Genomic DNA, 21,934 nt, shown 5'->3' with positions numbered 1-21,934 from the left:
TGTTACAGTTGTACTTACCTGTTTCCCCAGCCAAAGTGTTAAATCCTTATTTTGAAGCAGTAGCTTGTATGGTACAGAAATGTTATATGGTGTCTAGAAAGTATTTTCGCAGGGAACCAAGCATAATGCATGTTCCCTACACCAAACAGCAAATTGATTATTCCAAACAGTGATTCATGAGCAATCAATCACTTTTAAATTGATAATCAGTTTCCAACTCATAGACTGTTGCAGTTTGCGCTAATGCATCCTTTTATATTCCCTAAAACTGTACGGAGTAATCCTGTGAAAAATGCTATGTTGGAAGAGCAGCTAATGTTACTGATGGCAAAGAATATGTAGTAAAGACAAGCTGTTGCAATACTTTTTCAACTTCTAGTGAATGATTCATTTAATTTGTATACTGATAGCCATTATGTTTTTAAAGCTCTTCAAGTTATAGAGACAGTTCCATACATCAGAACTAGTAATGATCAAGTCAGAACACGATTTGAGCAAATTCAGAGTATCATTCATCAAAGAAAGTCACCGAACTTTGTGGGTCATATAAGAATTCATTCAAACCTTCCCAGCCCTCTGGCTGCAGGAATGAGTCAGCGGATATATTTACAAAAATGGCTGCTTTATCTCAGGTAGAATTAGCTCAGCAGTTACATAGCATTTATCATCAAAATAGTAAAAGTCCAAGAAAGCAATTTGGTTTAACTAGAGAGACTACTCGTCAAATTGTCAAGCAATGTAACGTGTGCCCACAATATTTACCTGTAACTAATTTAGAAATACTCGAGGCTTGCTTCCAATCATTTGTGGCAAATGGATGTTACTCATATTACAGAATTTGGCAAATTAAAATATGTGCATATGACAATTGATATGTATTCAGACGTCTTAATGGCCATTGCACAAACTGGAGAAGCCACTAAGTATGTTAAGACACTGTATAAAATGTTTTGCTTACATGGGAATTCCAAAAATTATAAAAACAGATAATGGATCTGAGTATACTAGTAAAGCATTTCAGCAATTTTGTGCTCAATCAAAAATTGATTACAAAACAGGCATTCCTTATACTCTTCAAGGGCAAGGAATTGTGAAGCATGCAAAACGCAACTTCTAAAAGTAAGAAGGGAGTTGTGTCCCCAGTCTCCACATGATGCATTAAATCAAGCACTCTTCATTTTAAATGTTTTGAAAGTGGATGACTGAGAGCAATCTGCTATGGACAGATTCTGGCATAATGGAACTTGAGTAATTTTTGCTCAAGTAAAGTGGAAAGATCCATGCACCAGACAATGGAAAGGGCCCGATTCTGTCCTAACATGGGGTCGAGGGCATGTTTGTATTTTCTCAAAGGAAGAAAATGAGGCCCAGTGGCTGGTAGACCATTTGGTGAGATGCATGGAAAGGAAAACCGGACACCATGGGAGCCTGCCCAAGCCAGTTTGAGACCTGCTGAAGCTGTCTGTGTTCCTGACCCCCTGATGTCATCAATTCTACAGTCCGAGAAAGAAAGGAAACAGTTGGTTCAAGATTTCCAGTTTCTCAACAAGCCTGCAGTATCAACTTCCCCAGACCTGTGAGTTTTTATCCTGAATGAAGCCAAGGACTGAACTTCTAGCAGTCAACTACACCACATCTTGAGACTCAGAACTCGTTTTGCCAGTTTTTTCATTTGGGTAAAAAAGGACTCATCTAGGACAATTGAACACTATTATGGATGTGATGTGTGACAAAATCCCCTCTTCAGCATCTGAACAGGACATGGATAAAAGTTTGCAGTTAATATTCAGCACACAAGGACTGTGGTATCTCAAACCTATTTTTGAACTTTACAAGCAGCAGAGCATTGTACTTTAGATAGGGAAAAGGAAAAGTTCAGAATTGTGGAGTTAATCATACTCTGGCCATCATGAGAACATTGTATTCCTTTGATCAAATTGAAATTATAAGAATTGTAACCCAATTGATTTGTATGTCTATTGTTACTAATCATACTGGAAATATTGACATTTGTAATCTTTGCTGTGCTATGTAAGTGTTTGTGGATGTAAGAGGTCAGAGCTCATTCTGACAGGGTTTTGATGTGATGCTTATGGGTCTTTGGATACAATGTGATTAGAAAGGCAAATTTAGACTTTGACAGAGCCAAAGCCATTCCAGACACCCCATACCAAGTTCAAAAGGCCATTTTAACTCGATCCATCCTCTCCCTTTGTAGGAGATTGTTCTTTGTTACAGAGGCTGATAACCCAGGGCGGGTAAGACTTTCTTGCTTCCAGGCAACCTAAGACAGGTCACACATGACAATGTATGGAATGAGGACAGTAAGCACTGACTGGTAGGTTGAAGGAGGCGACCTAAAACAGGTAGTCATCTGTCCTGTTGCAGAGGCACAGGTATTATTTTATTAATTTTAGAAGGGGGAAGTGTCGGGACCAGAATATGGAATCCATTCCATCTTGCCACAAAGTTCAGAAAGCTCAAATCACTCCTATTGTCCTTAAGACTTTAGCTTAATGACTACAGGAGAATGTGAATGGCTCCTATATAAATAACAATAGATTTGGGCCCAGACAGGTTTACATTCACCCTGAAGGCAAAGAGTATGTGCAGTTATGGAGTGTCTTTATGATTAAGGGAAGTAATTGCTTTTTGCCCTTTGTACATAATAATAGAAGTCTTCCATCATTGTACCCACTTTTGGTTGATTACTTAAGTTGGGGGGGGATGAATAAACTGGGGCATATTCAGTATGGACTGAAGATGCCCTCCTGACACTATCTTATATCTCTTTTTCTTTTATCGTTGATAGCTAGCCTTTCCCTCATCCACATGCCCTGACTCAGGAACAGACCCGGGGCTGATTGGCTGGTTCCCATTTCGGCCCCATTAACCCCACTCTGTGACAAAGGTCAGGGTACCATGTTCTCCAGAGACTAAAAATACACTCACCCATGAGTGTTATGAGCTTATTTTTCAGCTGTGTATCTAATCTTGCAATCATCATTTCCACTGCATTCCTAATTTCCCGAACACGCTCGTCCTTTGCATTTCTTACAGCTTCTACATTTCTTTCCTAGAAGACAAACAAGAACATATTGAAATCACTGTGATTACTCTTAAAATCAGTTAATTACCTCTTTAAAATTCAAAACCAAATTCTTAATCATTCGTACTGAATAGGTAAAACTGCCTTTTTAAAAAAAATTGTAAATGTGGGGTCAGCAAGTTGATTTGGGGGATAAAGATCACTACCCAGCCTGACAACCTGAGCTCAATCCCTGGAATCTATGTGGTGGAAAAACAATCAATTCCTTCAAGTTGTCCTCTTACTTCCAAATACAGGCTGTAACAGGTGTACACGTGTATACACACACACTCACACTCACACACACACAATGTTAAAAAACAGTTATAAATTCAAAAAAAATCTATTTTTAAGGAGATTACTAAATTGGGGCCTAGTGAGATGGTTCAGTAGGAAAAGCCTGATGACCTAAGTTCAAGTTCAAAGACCCATAGCCTTAGGAGAGAACCAACTTCTGCTCACTGTCCTCTGCCCTTCACATGCACACACCCAAACACCTATAGGTGCAAACAAACACAAAAATTAATATAATAAAGCTCTCAAAATAATCAGTATAATTAAGTTTCTTACAATTTAACAGACATAGTAATAAAAAGATCTTAACTGTAGGCAGAGTTTTCCTATGTCCCAGCAGTCACATACCTATCTATTATCTCAGTACATGAAATGCAGAGCAGAAAGATTATGAATTCAAGGCCAGTTTCAACTACAGAGTCTGAGAGCATCTTGGGCTACATGAAACCCTGTCTCAAAACAGACAAACAAAATTTCGGTAACAAACAAGACTCAATCACATTTCAGACATGAAACTACTTTACAAAAAGAAAAGAACCTAAGAGATGGTTTGGCAGGAAAAGCTTTTCCCACCAACCCTGACCACCTGAGTTTAATCCCATGAGTCACAGTGGAGAGAGCTGATACCTACAAGCTGTTCTCTGACCTCCACAGCATGTCACGGTTTGTCACTGCATGTGCATGTACACTAACATACATATTTAAACAAAAATGACCAGTACATACTGGTACATTTTGCTTTGAGTTTTTCCAAGAGTCTCATGCATTACAGAATACACTAGAACCTGCCATGTAGTTGAAGATCCTGACTGGTTCATGTGCCTCCATCTCCCTCTTTAGTGCTAGAATGACAGGTACATGCCTTCATATGAGCCCAACAAAAGACACTTTTAAATCCAGTATTTGTCTCTAGTTCATAAAGACTATTTTTAGAATACAGACAAAAAGATAGTTGTTTTTCCCAGATTGCAAAATATATGCAAATCATTTCAAGTCAGTGTATCACAGAAGGCAAAAAGCAATTTTTGTCTATACATGCTATTATTATATATAAGGACTCTCAACCTAGAATAGCATCCTAATACTGCCAAGAGAAATTAATGATAAGGCCAGATAAAATAATTCAGCTAATTTGTTTCTAAAAAGGACTTTGTAGCATGCATGCAATTCAGTAATGCTAAAAACATTACAAATGATGATTTCATTCTTGATTCCCAAAGGGTAAAGAACACTTGCAGGTAGGTTAGTAATGATACACAAAAAAAAAAAAAAAAATTCTGGCAACTTTAAACAAAAGCATATTTAGTACTTGTTGGAAATTTATCACATTTTTCCAAAGAACAAAATTATAAATAACTGACCCAGATAACATTTTTTTCAGTTTTTATTTAAATATGAGTTTGTGTCTATGCGGGTATATACCACATGTTGAGAGTACCTGCAGAGGCCAGAGGGAGTATCAGATACCATGGAGCAGGAGTTACAGGCAGTTATGAACTGACCTCCAGTCCCCTGAAAGTACATTAAGCAATCTGAGCTATCTCCCCAACCCAACATACTGCATCTCCAAAGCCATTTCCCCTACAAATCACATCTTCATACTATTAAATAAATTAATCTTTCTACTCTGTGGAGCCTAATTCAACATATTACAAAATAGTTCATTCAGGCGCTAAAGAGATATCTCAGTAGTTAGAACACTTACTGCTCTTGTAAAGGATCTAGGTTTAGTTTCCAGCAATACATGGTGGCTCATAACTGCCTGTAACTCTAGTTCCAGGCAATCTGAAGCCTAGTTCTGAACTTCAAGGGCACCAGACATGAACATGGTGCACATACATACGTGAAGGTAAAACATACACATAAAAAAAAAATCTAAAAGAAAGAATATTTTTAAATATTTCACTCACTGGTAGCAGAAACCCTCCCAAAAGCTGGGGATCCAAAAACCAATGTTTACAAAAGTCAATATTGGAGCTGGAGAGATGGCTCAGTCAGTAAAGTGCTTGCTATATGAATATGTGAACCTAAGTTTGACCCACAGCATCCACATTCAAAAGTCAGTACTATGGAAGCAGAAACAGGATCTCTTAAGGTTTGATGACCCACTAGCCTAGACTAACTGTTGACCTCCAATTCCCAGTGAGAGACCCTGTCTCAAAATACAAGGTGAATGGCTCCCGAGGATGACTCCAGGCCTTTGCATGCACCACTACCCCAACACACACACAGTGTCAATAATAACACTACTTAGATGTCAATTTACTCTGTAACAAGTAGACTTTTCTAATTCATTACTGATTATCTATAAAAAGACAATTTTGGGGCTAGGGAAATGGCTCTGTGGCTTAAGGAAATTACTGTGCAATCCTGACAACCTAAGTTCACTCCCCAGAATCCACAAAGCTATCATCTGATCTCTATATATGCGCCATAGCAAAAGCACACACACACACACACACACACACACACACACACACACACACACACACACAAAGAATACATCTATTCTTGAAAGAAAGAAAAAGGCAATTCTATGGCTTCAACTGATCCCTATATGCCACAGCTCTGGGTGCAAAGTCCCCTACTGCTTAAAGCTGACTGAGACTTAAAGTTTATTCCATCAAATCTTTCAATTTTGAAAAATCTTGATTTCAACATATAGGTTATAACAATATATATCACAGAATCAAAAAATGTTAAAAATCTTATGTAAAAGTAATCTTACCACTTCTTGAACTAAGCTGATTAGTTCCATGAGACGTCGACGAAGTTTGGCTACCTCTTCATTCACTTTAGTGACATGCTGTTCATAAATTTCTGCCAATGGTTTAAACGTGTGTCCACCATGCTACAGAAATCAATGAGTGGTGTGAGGAGGTTTTATACACTCCAACTACATTTACATTGCTCCTTAATACTCTATGGACAATGACAAAGTATTTTCATATATTAATTTCATATTCTTATATCACCTTTACTTTCTTAAAATAAGCCAGTGCTTACAAAAATTACCTAGACAATGTAGCAATGCTATGAAAAATCTAAATGCTAGACATTAAGAAAATAATGGAGCCAGACACAATAAAACATGCCTTTAATCCCATCAGGTGGGAAACAGAAAATAGAAGAATCTCTGAGTTCAAGGCCAGTGTGGTCTACATAAAGTTCCAGGACAGTCCACAGAGAAACACTGTCAGGGCTATCTTGTTTAGCAAATCTACTAAGGTCTCCCCCCCCCAAAAAAAAAGTGGACTTTGCTTTGTTTTAGATTTATTTTATATGTATGACTGTTTTGCATGAGTGTATGTATATATATCACATGTATGCCTGGTGCCCCCAGAGATCAGAAGATGCTGGATACTCTGGAACTGGAGTTATAGACAGTTTTATGGATGGAGTTATGGATGCTTTATAAGCCATCAGATGGTGCTGGGAATTGAACCCAGATCCTCTGCAAAAGCATCAAGAGTTCTAAATTGCTGAATCAACTCTCTAGCTATATGATGTGGATTCCACCCCCCCCCCAAAAAAAAAACAGGATTTCTCTGTGTAGCCTTGACTGTTCTGGAACTCACTCCATAGACCAGGCTGACCTCAAACTCAGAGATCCACCTGCCTTTGCCTCCTGAGTGCTGGGATTAAAGGCGTGTGCCACCATGCCTGAGTGACATGGATTCTGAGGTTGTCTATTGAGCCTCTTATAAAACTAGTTTAGACAAGTTTTTACAGTCAATACATTAGAATTCAAACTCAGAAAAAGCTCTCTGAACTGAGCACTACTCAAGCATCTCAGCCTGCTATACTGTCTATAAAACACACTGCCTAACAGCCACAGAATGATCAAGTCTCATAGTCTGCTGGGGAATAATCCTGTTGTATACTATGAATATGTATTATTCTCATTGACTGACCAATAGTCAGGCAAAAAGTACAGGCGGGGTGATACAGAAAGAAAGAAGGGCAGAATCAGAGAGTCAAGAGGAGACGTGGAGAAGCAAGATGAACATGCCATGCTAATATAAGTACCACCATGTGATGGAGCATAAATAATATGGTTAATTTACAATGTAGGAGCTAGTTAGTAAGCCTGAGCTATTGGGATTTACAATTAAAAACGCCTCTGTGTGGTAATTTGGAAGCAGCTCCCAGGACAGAAAAACTGCATCTACAATAGTTAATATGAGACTTAGGCAATTATTGAAGTAGATAAACTTTATTTCCTCCACTAAGAAACTATGGTTTTAGTCTAGGTTAGCTAGATACACTTTGATAGAACACTTTATCAAGCATAATGGAAAGCTCTGAATCTCCAGCAGTGACAAAACCAAAAACTCTTACTGTGTTTAATCTCTCTATTCATGTTGTTAAACTAAATGCAAATGAAGTAAATGAATATTAAGTAATAAACACAACTAATGAGCAAAAAAAAACTTCTTATAGGAAGGTTACTATGAATGCTTTGAACTTGATAAAGGTAGATTGGCTTAAAAATATTCTTTTAGCCAAATACCTAAAATCCCAGCACTAGGGAAGCTGAAACAGAAGGACTTAAAAGTTTAAGGTCTGCCTGGCCTAGACAGTGAGATCCTGTCTCATAAAATGAATAAATGAATGAATGAATGAATGAATGAAATCTTTTACGCCAAGCAAGGGAGTGCATGTTTTATAGTCCCCACCTCTGGATGGAGGCTAAGGTGGGAGTACACAATAATCCTGGGAACAGTGAAGGCTTCTGAACAAGATTAGAAAGATAATAAAGCTATTTGCACTCTCATTACTACAGAAGCATCTAGAGATCAACTGACCAGTAATCAAAGTACAGACACTGGTCCTGGGTTAGGGATATAATTTACTGGTATGGCACTGGCCCAGCAAGCATAAGGCCCTGGGTTCAATTGCCAACACCACAAAAAAGGAAGGAGGAAAGAGGGAAAGAGGAAAAAAAATTAAATGTAAATATATATTTTATAGACTTTAGGCTATGAAAGCAATATGCATCCTACATCAACACTACTGACCAAAGAGCCTCTTCTAGAACACAGATGGTACAGTATCTCTAAAATGCATAACACATGTATATTTTTCATCAAACAAAGTAAAATGATACATTATTCCATCAAAATCAATGAATTAAATCAATGCCTTCTGGTCTCTAAGCCAGTGTTCTGCTCACCATTCCTCCCCAAAGTGCACACTGATGGCATATACACTTCTTACAAGTCCAGCAAAACACACTAAGTTTTTCATGGTGATTTTCACATCTATACAATATGAAAAGAAAAGACAGTTACAAATTTTATATAACTATAACTTTCAAGAAATTTCTAAGCTAAAGCAAATATCATTTGAAATAGTTATAGCATAATAAAAAAGTTAAAAATGTATTCAGTAGCTTCTAACAATTAAGCTAAATAATTATACATGGACAAAACTGTAAAAGTGCTTTTTTCATAAACTTTAAACAAGCAAACTGCAGATTTCTTTCTAAATAAAATACACACAACACTTCCATTCATCACTACATGCAACAAATGCTATCCCACTACTGCTTAGTAAAAACACTGACATATTATTCTTTGGCAAAAGCACATGTATGTATATGTTTAAGTACTTTTCCTACAACTGGCCAATAACAAACAAGACATATCAACTCCACAATGTCAATACCAGGTCATCATTAGAAATAAACAATTCAATTTAAAAACTTTCTCTTAATACAAATGTTCACATATAAAATGATGAAATTAGGTCTGTTCTGCTACAGACTTAACTGTGCTCACCCCAAAATTCTTATGTTGAGGTCTTAACCTCCAAAGTCATACAGCAAGAAGGCAGCCATTTACAAGTCAAAGATAGAAATTTCACTAGAAACCAACCCTTCATCAAGCACCTTGATTTTGGATTTCCTGCCTCTAAAACTATGGGGGCGGGGGAGATTCCCACTGTTTAAATCACCCAGTCACCTACCAAATTAATATAAATCCTTACTTTACATGATAATCCAAAATAACTCCAAATCTTGCTATAGCGGCACACATCTATAATACACTTAGGAAGCTAACACTCAAAATTAAAACAAAAGATTGCCAGATTAGGAAACTATAGGACATTTATTCCTTTTATGAAAGGCACTAATAAAAGCCCAAAAAAAGGACCTCATCATCCCACAGGGAAAAATATTCAAGGTCACTAATGAAATGTGTCATTATATTTAAATTATTCTTTTTTGGTTTGACCACCACAATGCTAAAAATAACAGCCTTCAGTGTCCAGTTTAGAAAACCAGGTGTGGTGGTGAACACCTTAAATCCCAGCACTAGGGAAATAGAGGCAGGCAGAATTCTGTGAGTTCCATGACAGCCACACAAAGAAACCGTCTTGAAAAACCAAACTAGAAAAAAAATAATAAAGAAGTGCAACTTAGCTAGAACAGTAGTAGAAATACTGCCTAATTTTATTTAATTATGGACTAGCAAGGCATCAACTGAGCATAGTAGCACAAACCTAGAATCTCTATGCCAGGAGACTGAAGCAAAAGGAATACTAAACTACAAACTGATTTCAAGGTCAATCTGCGATTCGCAGCAAAAGCCTGCAGAAAAAAAAAAAAAAAAAAAAAAAAAAAAAACAGCCAATCAAAGAACAACAATTCAGTTTGGTCTCCTCTCATTTGTGGGCATGTTCATTCAAGTGCAGGTGCCCATGGAAGGCAGACACTGGATTCTCTGGAGTTACAGGGAGTTAGGAGGCGCATGAAGTAAGTGATAGGAATCCAATTTCAGCTAACCAGAAATAATCTTGCCTTTGTATACTCTAATCTAGCACAGTACTTTGTACACCTATGTGGGTGAGTGGTCATGAAGTAAAAGTTAAAAAAAATAGAGAAAGAAAACTTTTAGGTATTAAGCAACAAATGATATAATTTAAAAGGATAACATTAACTTTCTCACAGATAAAAGAGAACTATCAATATAGTGTCACTAGATCAAGAAGTTGAAGTTGGTGAGCACACACATGCAAGTGGCCCTAGGTTAATTCCCACAATTGCCCTAGGTCAATACACACAGACATTCTTGAGCAAGTACATGCACAAGCCAGTTATTTAAATATACAACATACAGATACATAAAGTGTCATTAAAGCAACACATGGTATAACCTATTAATTACTGAACAGAAAGACCAAGCACGTACTTGTCCTTCTCGTTTTCTTCATGCTTGGTGAGACTGCACAGTTGGAGAGTATCGAGCTGCTGTGTCACTTCTTCTGCCCAGCGACAATTCACTAGTTCCCGTAACTGGAGTGGGGCACTGAAAAGAAAATTCATGCACATGTATGTTCTAGCTCAGACATCCAAGATTTTTCTAAACTAAGTATTCCTCAAGAGAGAGCACAATATTATTAAACAATAATAAAAGCCAGGTATGGAAAAGCATATCTGTAATCTTATCACTAAGGCTACAGAACTGCAGAGTTCAGGCCAGTTTAGGTGAGCTCCAGGTTAGTCTGGGCTTCATAGTGGGGGTATGTATCAAAAAAAGAGGCTATGAAAAGTATGCTTTGTAACTTATTTTTAATCACATTCACACATCACACACAACAAAATATATCAACTAGAGAATAACAATGATAATCAGATTGTAATTTTTTTTAACTTTTTAGTCTAAATTGGACTATACAAAATGACAGCCATGGGCCTAGAGTACAGGTTAGTGGCAGCATGAGTTAATTCCTGGGTTCAAGCCATAGACCACCAAAACAACAAAAAAATTAATAGCAATCGCTGGCCAAATGTGGCTATTTTGTTTAAAAACAAAAACAAACAAACAAAAAAAATGCCCATAACCCCAACACTCAGGAATCTGAGGCCAGAAGATGAGTTCAAAGCCCACCTGGGTTACATAGCAAGACTGTCTCAACAAGCAAATGAAGCATCTCACTAGTCACATCAGACACAAGTGAAGTGTTCCATAGGTACATATAGCTGGGGACATCAGACTGTATGTAGAAAAGTACAATCATTATAGCAAGCTCTCATTCACAGTGCTGCTCTTCTTATAAACTAATATGAAAACAGAAAAATAAAAAGGTAGCATCCTGGCACTGTTGCCTAAATAACCAGAAATAGAAACAAGTGAAATGTCTCTCATTATGGACATAATCTCTATAGAGAATTATCAAACACGTTTAAATGACTTACACACACACACACACACAGTGAAATCTTCCCACTGATTTTAGGAGGGGGAAAAAAGCAAATTATAAAGCCAGGTGTGGAGCACACCTCTATAAATCTTATCATTGCAGGACATAGGTTTCAGGAGACCAAGTTTATCCTTATAGGTGGAGGCCAGCCTGGGCTACAGGAGAACCTATTCCAAAGAGTAAACAAACAACAAGCAATAGTGTAGCACCAGTTCTACCAAGTCTTAATAATAAAATACCAGTCAGATATAGGGGAAAATGCTGAGAGATCAGAGACACGAAGGAGCAAGCCACAGCCACACCTTACTTAATAACTTCCCGCCAAAAATAGACTGAGGTCCTGTCTCCTCCAGCCTTATCACTTCCTCTCTCTACCCAGCCATATCCTGTCTGTACAGACTTCTAGACCTCTATGGCTATCTCTGCCCTCTGATCTTCAGGCAAGTTTATCTGTTAGAGTATAAACAAGGTATCATTACACAAGAGACTCATAAACAGTACTATATTTGTCTGCTTTAAGAAAGGATATATAGGGGCTGGAGAGATGGTGCAGAGGTTAAAAGCACCGGATGCTCTCCAGAGGTCCTGAATTTAATTCCCAACAACCACATGGTGGCTCACCACCATCTGTAAAGAGATCTGGTGCCCTCTTCCGGCATGTAGGCATACAAGCTGGCAGAACACTATATGCATAATAAATAAATAAATAAATAAATATTTTGATTCCAAAAAAAAGTATCTAGCCCAGGCAATGATAGCGTACACCTTTAGTCCCAGCACTCAAGAGGCAGAGGCAAGGATATCTCTGTGAGTTTGAGGCCAGCCTGGTCTACAGAGCTAGTTCCAGGACAGGCTCAAAAGCAATACAGAGAAACCCTGTCTCAGAAAAAAAAAAAAAAACAAAAACCAAAAAAACAAAAAAAAAAAAAAAAAAAACAGTATATAAAGAAAAACACAAAGGTATGTAAGAGCATATAATATGCCACTTGTATACAAGAATAGCTTGCCTGTCTATTTTTTCTGAAAGTGATTTTTTTCCCCCAGTTGATAAGGTCTCACATTATAGCTCAGGCTGACCCCAAATGCATGGCTTCATCCTCCAGAGTTCTGGGATCACAGGTATGAGCTAACAAGCCCTGCTTATATTTTCTGTTTAAACTAAAAAGTTAAGAAAAACAAGGACACAACACTACAATCATTCAACATTCAACATAAAGCTTAGTCAAGTATACAGTTTCTGTACTCCTGTGCTATGTAATAACCCTTCTGTACACTATGAAAATGTGTTGTTCTTCTTGTTAATAAAAAGCTGATTGGCCAGAAGCTAGGCAGGATTTCCAGGGCAGAGAGAATCCTGGGAAGAAGGGTAGAGTCAGAGGAGTGGCAAGACAGGGTAGATGAGCATGCTGTATTGAAAGAAGGTACAGCCATGAGCAGAGAATAGATATGAAATAAGGGTTAATTTAAAATATAAGAGCTACCTAGTAATAAGCCTGAGCTATTGGCTGCGCATTTATAGTATTAAGTCTCCGTGAATTTATTGGGGAGCCAGCAGTGCTGACAAGAACTCCATCTACACTTGGTTCTAAATCCACTCATCATTTTCCATGTAACTTATTCCTAAGGAAAAGAAATGAAAGAAACTGCAAGGTTGAAGGGGGGAGGGGGGATTTGCCTTTATATATCCCAGAGCACCCTCGGACCCCATGGATTTTATTTCTTTTACCATTTTCCACAATACAAACAGCAAAACACTTACCGACAATGAGGACACTGAGCTCTCTGCTCTGTCAGCCAGCGCTAAGGAGGCAAAATAATTAAATTTCGATTATAAAAACACCATTACTTTATATATCTAATCATTATAAACTACATTTAATGAGTTTAACACCTAGTGCCTATTTTAGCGAGACAGAAATAACAGGCAATCTACTATCTCTCTAATCATCATCATGACAGGAACAAATTTTCAAAGGGACAGAATCTATCCCAAAATAGTTAGAGTCTACTCTCCCATAGGAAAGCAAGTGATTCTAGGGCTAGCTAGATCTCACAAAGATGTAATCAATACCATCACTCCAACCTCAAAAATAAGGCACAATGGTTTTTTTTCTAGCTAATTATAAACCACGGAGTTTAAGTTGGTACCAAATTTACTTTGCAAGAAGCAAGCCAATTTTAAGGTACACTTTATGGGCATGTAAATCAGATGTAAAACACGAGCAAGCAACTACGGCTGGGCCTCCAAAAAGTCTTTAAGTATATTATGGTTTGGTAATTTAAACACCCAGAAATTCTACTTTCCTTATAACTATGAAAAGTTTCTGGAGACAATAACATCTCTACAAAACCCTAAACTGGTGATGATTCAGCAGGTAAGGAAGCCCTGCTGCTAAGCCTGAGACATGAGTTCGAATCCCAACTCTCACCTCCATGGTGGAAAAAGAAAACTGACTCATAAATTGTCTTGACTTCCATATACTATCCACCCGCACACACAAATAAATAGATGCAATAAAATGTTATTAATCTCATACATGTAGCTGTGTATATATGTGTGTATGCCATATTTGTACTGGTGACTGAAGGAGCCAGAAGAGGGTATTGAATACCCTGGAGCTGGAGTTGCAGGCAGCTATGATGCACTAACAGCTCCAGCCCATAATTTCAACTTTTAAATTACTCCTGAGGCTCAATGTGGTGACACATGAGCCTAATCCTAGCACTTGAGTGGTAGAAACAGGAGGACCACAAGTTTGAGACCAGTCTCTTCTACATAGTGACCTCTAGGCCAGCCAAGACTACACAGCAATCACTGTCTCAAAAACATCAACAAAATAATTACTGGATGGGGACAGTTGTAATTCATCCATAAAATAAGTACTTGGGGGCTGGAGAGATGGCTCAGCAGTTAAAAGTATTAGCTGTTCTTCCAGAGGTCCCAGCTTGAGTCCCAGTTCCCACATGGGGCTAAACTGTAACTCTAACACCTTCTTTTGGCCTTCTCAGGCACCAGGCCATGTAAATGGTGCACAGACATACATGCATGCAAAACACTCATACATTTAAAATCAAAGAATACACTTGGGCTGGAGAGATGGCTCAGTAGTTAAGAGCATGAGGTGCTCTTCCAGAGGTTCTGAGTTCAATTCCTAGCACCCACATGCCAGCTCACAACCATCTATAACTGTAGTCCAATAGAATCCAATGTCCTCTTCTGGTATACAGATGTACATGCAAACAAAACATCCATAAACATAAATTTTAAAAAAGGAAAACACCTAGGAGCTGGAGAGAGAGCTCGGTAGTTAAGAAAACTAGCTGCTTGGCAGTGGTGGTGCACACCCTTAATCCCAGCACTTGGGAGGCAGAGGCAAGTGGATCTCTGTGAGTTTGAGGCCAGCTTAAACTACAGAGCGAGTTCCAGGACAGACAAAGCTGTTACACAGAAAAACACTATCTAGAAAAAAAAACAAAACACTAGCTGGTCTTCCAGAGGTCCTGAGTTCAATTCCCAGCAACCACATGATGGCTCACAACCATCTGTAATGAGATCAGGCGCCCTCTTCTGACCTGCAGGGATATATGCAGACAGAACACTGTAAACATAATAAATAAATAAAAATACACATAAAGCAGAGAGATGTATATTAATAATAACAAAAATACACCCAAAGCAGAGAAATATTAAGACTCTAAACACATTTCTATAAACAGGTTAATGGCTATAGTGGATGTTTAATTATCAACTTGAATAGATTGAGAACCACTGAAGAGACAAACTTCTGGCTGTGACTATGAGGCTACTTCCAGAGAGGTTCAACTAAGAAAGACCGACCAAGCCTGAATGTGGATAGCACTATGACATGAACAGGGACCCAACACTGAATAAAAGAGGAAAAGGAGGGTGAGCTTGGTTTCTGCATTTACCCTCCTCTCCTTTTTTTGACTGTGGAAGTAATGACTAGCTGCCTGCCTCATATTCCTGATGACATGGCTGGACCTGCTTCTGCCACCATAACTACGCCACCATGACAGACAGTACCTTTAACCTGGATGCAAAACTACACCCTTCCCAACAAAACATGTTTTTGTCAGGTATGATCACAGTACTAAAAAGCAAAAAAACTAATATAAGCATAAGCATTGGTAAATACAATCTAAGGTAAATAATCCTACACAGCCTACTCACAAAATGAGTTATTTACCACTCTGATCTCCTATAAAAGATAAGCTTTAACATTACATCAAGTGAGATTCCTAAGGAAACCTTAAAGAACAATAAAACAGTGGCTCAGTTGGTAAGAGTGTTTATCTAGCATGCTCAAGGCCCTAAATTCAGTCTCCTACACTGCCTAAAAAGCCATGATGGCAGTGGCGCACACCTGCCATCCTAGCACTTGGGACATGGAAACAAGGAAAATCAGAAGTCAGCTTGGCTACATAGTGAATCAGAGGCCAGCCTGGGTTGTGAGACCCTAGCAATGAAAAGGCTAAACTTCTAGTTCCTACACAAAAAAAGCAAAGATGGAAAGGGGGAGAAGAGCAAATGGAAAAGAACCCTTCTGATCTTGACAACCCTAAACAAGATTTCTTTGGTCTTCAAGCACAAGGGAGGATGGGGTCAGGGTTCTTCCTCTGAGCAGACAACTCTTCTACTAAAGGCAGAGCTTCCCATGCCTCCCTTTAAGTAGTGGTCCCAGCTACACTTCTTCAGTCACACCCTATTATCCAGTAATTAAGCCTTTAAATGTCTCCCTCTATACTCACTACATTCATCAACCTTTCTTCAACTAGAAAAATACCACTCATCATTTAGATTTTCGTTTATATGACACTTTCTCACAAAATCTTCCCATGAATGCTACAGATTTTTTTTCTTTTGGTTTTTCTGAACCAGGATTTTTCTATACACCCTAGGCAAGTCTTGAAATCATTATACAGCTCAGGCTAACTTGAAACACTCTACAGGGTCCTACCCAGCCTTTTGTGGGCAAACACTATGCTTAGCTAGACAATTTTACATACCACTACTGTGGTAGTTTGAATTGGGCCCCATAAGCTCATAAGGAGTGGCACTATAAGGAGGTATGGCTTTGTTGGAATAGGTATGATATTGTTGGAGGAGACCAGGATGGTCTCATTCTGAGAGATTCAGCCACCTCTACCTCCTGAGTGCTGGGATTAAGCAGGTAGATCTATATGAGTTTGAGGTCAGTGTGGTCTATGTATATCAAGTTCCAGTTCAGCCTGATCTGAATTAAGATATTTTTCTTCAAAAAATAAAATAAGTGTGGTAAGATTAAAAAGTGCAAATAAATTAAAATTACAGCAAGCTCTGTTTCCAAATACTTAGGTAATACAAATTGGTGGCACATGTCTTTAATCCCTTTGGAGGCCGAGGCAGGTGGATCTGAGTTTGAGTCCAGCCTAATCTACAGAGTGAGTTCCAGGACAGCCAGAGCAACAGAAAGAAATCCCATTTCAAAACAGTCCCCCCACCCTACCCCGCAAAAAAATAAATAAATAAATAAATAAAAATTGTGCTATTGGGCTGGAGGAATAGTTTAATGTCTGAGAGTATTAGCTGCCCTTCCAGAGGATCCAGGTTTGAACCTCAGCACCTAAATAGCAGCTCACAACAGTCTGTAATTCTGGTCCCTGGAGATCTGATGTCCTCTTCTGGATTCCAAGAGCACAGCACACACATGATACACAGACATATATGCAAGCAACACATTTTTAAAAATGGTGCTCTATAAACATTAAAAGAGATATTGTAAAGATATGCAAAATACAATAATAAAGATAGACATGGTTAATACTTACAGTACAGCATATATAAACCAAATACACAAAGCATGGTAGCACCTTCTTTAGTCCCAGCATTCATTCAGTCAACAGAGGCAGGTGGACCTCTGTGAATTTAAGGTCAGCCTGTTCTACATAGTTAATTCCAGGACAGCCAGAGCTACACTGTTAAGACCTATCTCAAAAATAAAACTTTAACAATCACAAAAACTGAATGCACAACAAAAGAAATACAACTTACCCTAATGCAGCTGAAACAACAAAGCTTGGAGCAATGAGGACACAGTCGAGCATCCCGCAGTTTCTCCATACAAATGAAACATCGGAAAACCTCAGCAATGCTCTGAAAACAAAAGATTCATGTAAGGTTCCCAGATTACAATAAATCAAGAGCAAAGAGCACAATAAAAAGACTTCAATCAACGCCCGACACAGTGGTGCACAACTTTAATCCCAGCATTCAGGAGGCAGTGACAGATAGATCTCTGCCAGTCTGGACTAGACATAGTGAGTTCCACACAGCCCTTGGTTACTCAGTGAGACCGCCTCAAGGCAAAGAAGAGAAGGAAAAGAAAAAACAATTTACACAGCATTTACACCTACTTGGCTGATAATGCCTCAGTTTTAACTACAATCCCTGTAAGAATTTTGGTTATTTTTTTTTTAAAGAAACCTAAAAATACTGTTATAGTTACTTTATATTTTAAATCTTTTTTTCACAGTACAACGTTTGTTTTTACTCTATCCCAGAAAAATTAAACCCTCCTGAAACCAAGAAAAGTTTGCAAAACCTCTATACAACTTTCACAAAAGCAGTTAAGTACAAAATTACACATGATTCTAATCATGACTGAAAGCCAGAACCTGAGAGATGTAGACTCTAACTGGATCTGGGAAGACAGTAAGACCATTGGGTGAGCCGGGGTAACCTTAAGTACAGGTCTCAGTAAGTCACCTCTTTTTTTTTTCTTCGAGATAGAGTTTCTCTGTGTAGCCTTAGCTGTCCTTGACTGTTATGGAACTCAGTCTGTAGACCAGGCTGGCCTCGAACTCAGAGATCCGCTTGCCTCTACTGGGATTAAAGGTGTGCACCAACGCCAAACCCCCTTACTTTTTAAAAGAAAAACTATATAGTATTTTCGTGTCTAAGCTTTAAATTTTAACTATTACTACATAACATATTGGATCCCCCAAAAAGCAATCATTTTAGATGCTTCTAGCCCTTATGGAAATATCCCAACCATGAAGTCATCATACAAGAATCAATGCTGGAAACCGGTCTTTAAGACAGTAGAGAATGAGAAAGGTGTGTGTACTACAAAATGTACAGCTGAGGGTGGGAAAAAAAATGTTTAATCATTCCGAGCAAGTCGTGGCGAGAAAGCAGGGCAAGTCCTTCCTATGAATTTGCAATTTTTTTCTGGAAAAGCAAACGGGACCAGCAGAGCGGCCAAAGCATCGCTGCAAACGCGCAGCACCTGACTGCGGAACAGCTTCAGCACCTGGCACCCTGAGGGCAGCAGAGCACAGGGCCAGCCAGCCTCCCTCCCAGCGACCTCCCACAGGGAAGCGAGAGCATGGCGCCCCGGTTAGAAAAGGTTCCCCGAGGGCGGGGAGCCCAGCCGCCACCCTCCGCAACGCCCCTCACCTCCACACTCTGCTCGTCCATTGCCTCCGGCTCCCGGCGGGGCCCGCGGCGACCCTCGGAGTCCGTGGTCTGCGCTGTCAGCCGCCGGCCCGAGGTCGCCAGGTCAACTGCGCCCACCTCAGCAGGCTCCCACAACAGTGCCACCTCCGTGCCCCATCCCGTCAGGTTCCACGCCGGCTACCCCCCATTTCGCCATTTTTATCCGCGCGCCAGCCCGGGGGGGGGGGAGAGGGAGGGCTAGCGGTGGCCGCAGCGCCTTCCTCCCGCCTCAGACGCCGGCCAGCGTCCGCGTGGGAGCCTCGCCCACGTGACGGCGGCGCGCGCGTGTGTGGAACCGCCGCGGGCCGAGTCCGCGGCAAAACCGGCGCTGCACAGAATTCGCAAACACCAACGGTAACCAGGGCAGCTAGAGGCGCGGCAGCCGGGCAAGCGCGGCGCGCACGCGCACTCGGCAGGGCGGGAGGAGGGGCGGGGCGGGAGAGGCGGGCACCGGGTTCCCGCGGTGCGTGCCGCACACGAGACTTGGGGAGGCGGTGCTGCAGAAAGACGAGACTGGCGTCGGCGCGGTGCCCCTACTCTCTCACATTTTTTACCGCCCGAGAGGCTGCAGCCACCTTGTGTGGGGGCGGCCCTTAGTTAGAAGCCACGCCCCCAAGTATTAGGGACCAGATTTTTTTTTTTTTTTTTTTTTGCACCCTCTGTGCTGACCCCGGTGGTCTGTGGCTCGCTTTTAGGAAACCGTGGAGCCCCTGATTCGTGGTTAGGGTATTTGTTCCGCCACTGAAAGGAAATGAAAACTTTTTTTAAGACTTCGTTTTCCCTACCATACTAAATTCAATACGAAAGTTCCAATTGAGATGGACAGGCCATTTCTTTTGTTTTGGCTCATTGTTATTTCGAGACAGGATCTCTGTAGTTCATGTTAGATTGGATATAGTCTCGAAGCTTCCTGAGTGTCAAGATTGCTACCAAGCCTGCTACTGATTTTGGTGAGATAAGTGGACCCACATAACACCCTCTACTTTCTTGCTGCTTGAGTTTTCATGCTACTGGGGATTAACAAAAAACAAAAACAAAACTGTATAACTGTATTCATCTTTCCTAGGCGATTCCTTCTAATTTCTTGCCCTAACAGATTGAAGAAACTAAGGATGTGTGAGACAATAGACGTAGGTCTATTAAGTTAAAAATTAAATCTTAAATCATTACAAACTTATTTATAAACTCCAACCTAGAGAATTAATAATCTAGAAATAAACTTTAGTGGTTAGCAACAATTTAAAGATGTCTTATGTATATGATGGTCTATCTGCATGTACACCTGCATGCCAGAAGAGGGCATCAGATCTCAGTATAGATGGCAGTGAACCACCATAGGAATTGAACTCAGGACCTCTTGAAGAGCAGCCAATGCTCTAAGCTGCTAAGCCATCTCTCCAGCCCCAGAAACATTTTTTTTAAATTACATGAACCATAAACAAGATTTATGGAGGCTAAACACATTAAGAGCATTTGCTGCTCTTTCAGGAGACCAGTTTCTAATACCACCTTTGAAATCGAAGTCTGTAACACCAGCTCCAGGCGATCAGACATGTTCTTCTGGCCATCTCAGATACCAGAAATTATGTGCACACATATATGTGAACATAAGCCAAAATAATCTTACGAACACTCTGTTTAAGAAAATTAAGCAGAGGTTTAAAATGGTTTCACTTCAAATCATGTATGGGCTTGGAGCTAGATACAGGTTGATAACTGCACAATTGTGTTAACATGTCCTCAATTGTACCTTTTTGCTTTTCTCATGTAGGGTCTCCTGTGACTTGCTTTGTAGCAGACACTGGCTTTGAACTCCTGCCTCTACCTCCTGGGTGCTGGAATATTACAAAGGTGTGCCACCACATTCCATCTACACTTTAAAATTATTTTGTTGTGTAGATTATACCTAAAAAATTGGGGGGGGGGCTGGTGTGGTGGGGCATGCCTTTAGCCTTTAATCATGGCCTTTAATGACTAGGCAGAAACAGGCAGATCTTTAGGAGTTCAAGACTAGCCTAGGCTACGTAGTGAGTTCCAAACCAGCCAAGGCTACGTATCCAAACTCAAATTCAATCAAATAGAAATTGATTGTGGCACTTTGAGATTCTCAACAATATAGAAATCCTTGCCCTCAAATATAACAGATGACAACACTACAGGATACACATTAAAAACAGGTTATAGTATATTTGCATACCACCACAAAATGTTTGTGGAACTAGTTATCAAGCCAATTTGTAATAATAAAAAAATTTAGGGAAATCTGCAACTAGTTATGGGTCTTTGATTCCAAGTAAAGTCAGACTGTGGTTAATGTGGGCAAAAAAGAAATTGGTAGTTAGCCAAGTTAAGATCCTTTGACAGAACCTGGGTTAGGAAGTCTGCTAGCACTTGAAAGCTTGAAGCAGGCATTTCTAGGATTCATGCCACTCTAGTCTACATAGTGAACTCCCGGGCTAGCCAAAGCTACATGTTGAGACCTGTCTCAAAAGAGCAAATAACACTAAATAATTATAGTATATAATTATAAGTATAGTACATAGTATATAAGTATAGTATTTTGCCCATTCACATACTGACTGACATGTACATAAATATTCTTTTACAAAATCCCAAAACTTCTAAAATTATCTGAACTACACAAAAAGAAGACAGATTAGCCGGGCATTGGTGGTGCACGCCTTTAGTCCCAGCACTCAGGACGAAGAGGCAGGCAGATCTCTGTGAGTTCAAGTTCAACCTGGTCTACAGAACAGGACAAACTCCAAAGCTACAGAGAAACCCTGTTTGGGTGGGTGGGGGGGGATTAGATAATACTAAGGGATATCATTACCAAAAACCACAAA

At 39.7% G+C, this 21,934-nt stretch overlaps 1 protein-coding gene across 4 annotated transcripts in view; it reads right to left on the bottom strand.

Annotated features, from left to right (window-relative positions):
* Trim37 (tripartite motif containing 37) overlaps positions 1-19,470 on the bottom strand; it is a 125,694-nt gene extending 106,224 nt beyond the window's left edge. For 2 of the 4 annotated variants that reach the window (XM_051188608.1, XM_051188858.1), the window contains exons 1-7: positions 19,050-19,469; positions 17,643-17,744; positions 13,350-13,390; positions 10,579-10,695; positions 8,559-8,646; positions 6,111-6,233; positions 2,953-3,076 (exon numbers count right to left, since the gene is read on the bottom strand). In XM_051188608.1, coding sequence (XP_051044565.1) covers positions 2,953-3,076; positions 6,111-6,233; positions 8,559-8,646; positions 10,579-10,695; positions 13,350-13,390; positions 17,643-17,744; positions 19,050-19,070 — 616 coding nt within the window. In that variant the 5' untranslated portion in view covers positions 19,071-19,469. Of the gene's footprint in view, positions 1-2,952; positions 3,077-6,110; positions 6,234-8,558; positions 8,647-10,578; positions 10,696-13,349; positions 13,391-17,642; positions 17,745-19,049 lie in introns of all 4 variants that reach the window. The other 2 variants (XM_051188690.1, XM_051188770.1) reach the window with 2 other exon arrangements.
* Positions 19,471-21,934: the final 2,464 nt, after the last annotated feature.

This window comes from Phodopus roborovskii, unplaced genomic scaffold (genome assembly GCF_943737965.1).
Source record: "Phodopus roborovskii unplaced genomic scaffold, PHOROB, whole genome shotgun sequence".
Lineage (NCBI taxonomy): Eukaryota > Metazoa > Chordata > Mammalia > Rodentia > Cricetidae > Phodopus > Phodopus roborovskii.
Note: the sequence above shows the minus strand (reverse complement) of the source record. Positions and strands in the feature narration are given on the sequence as shown.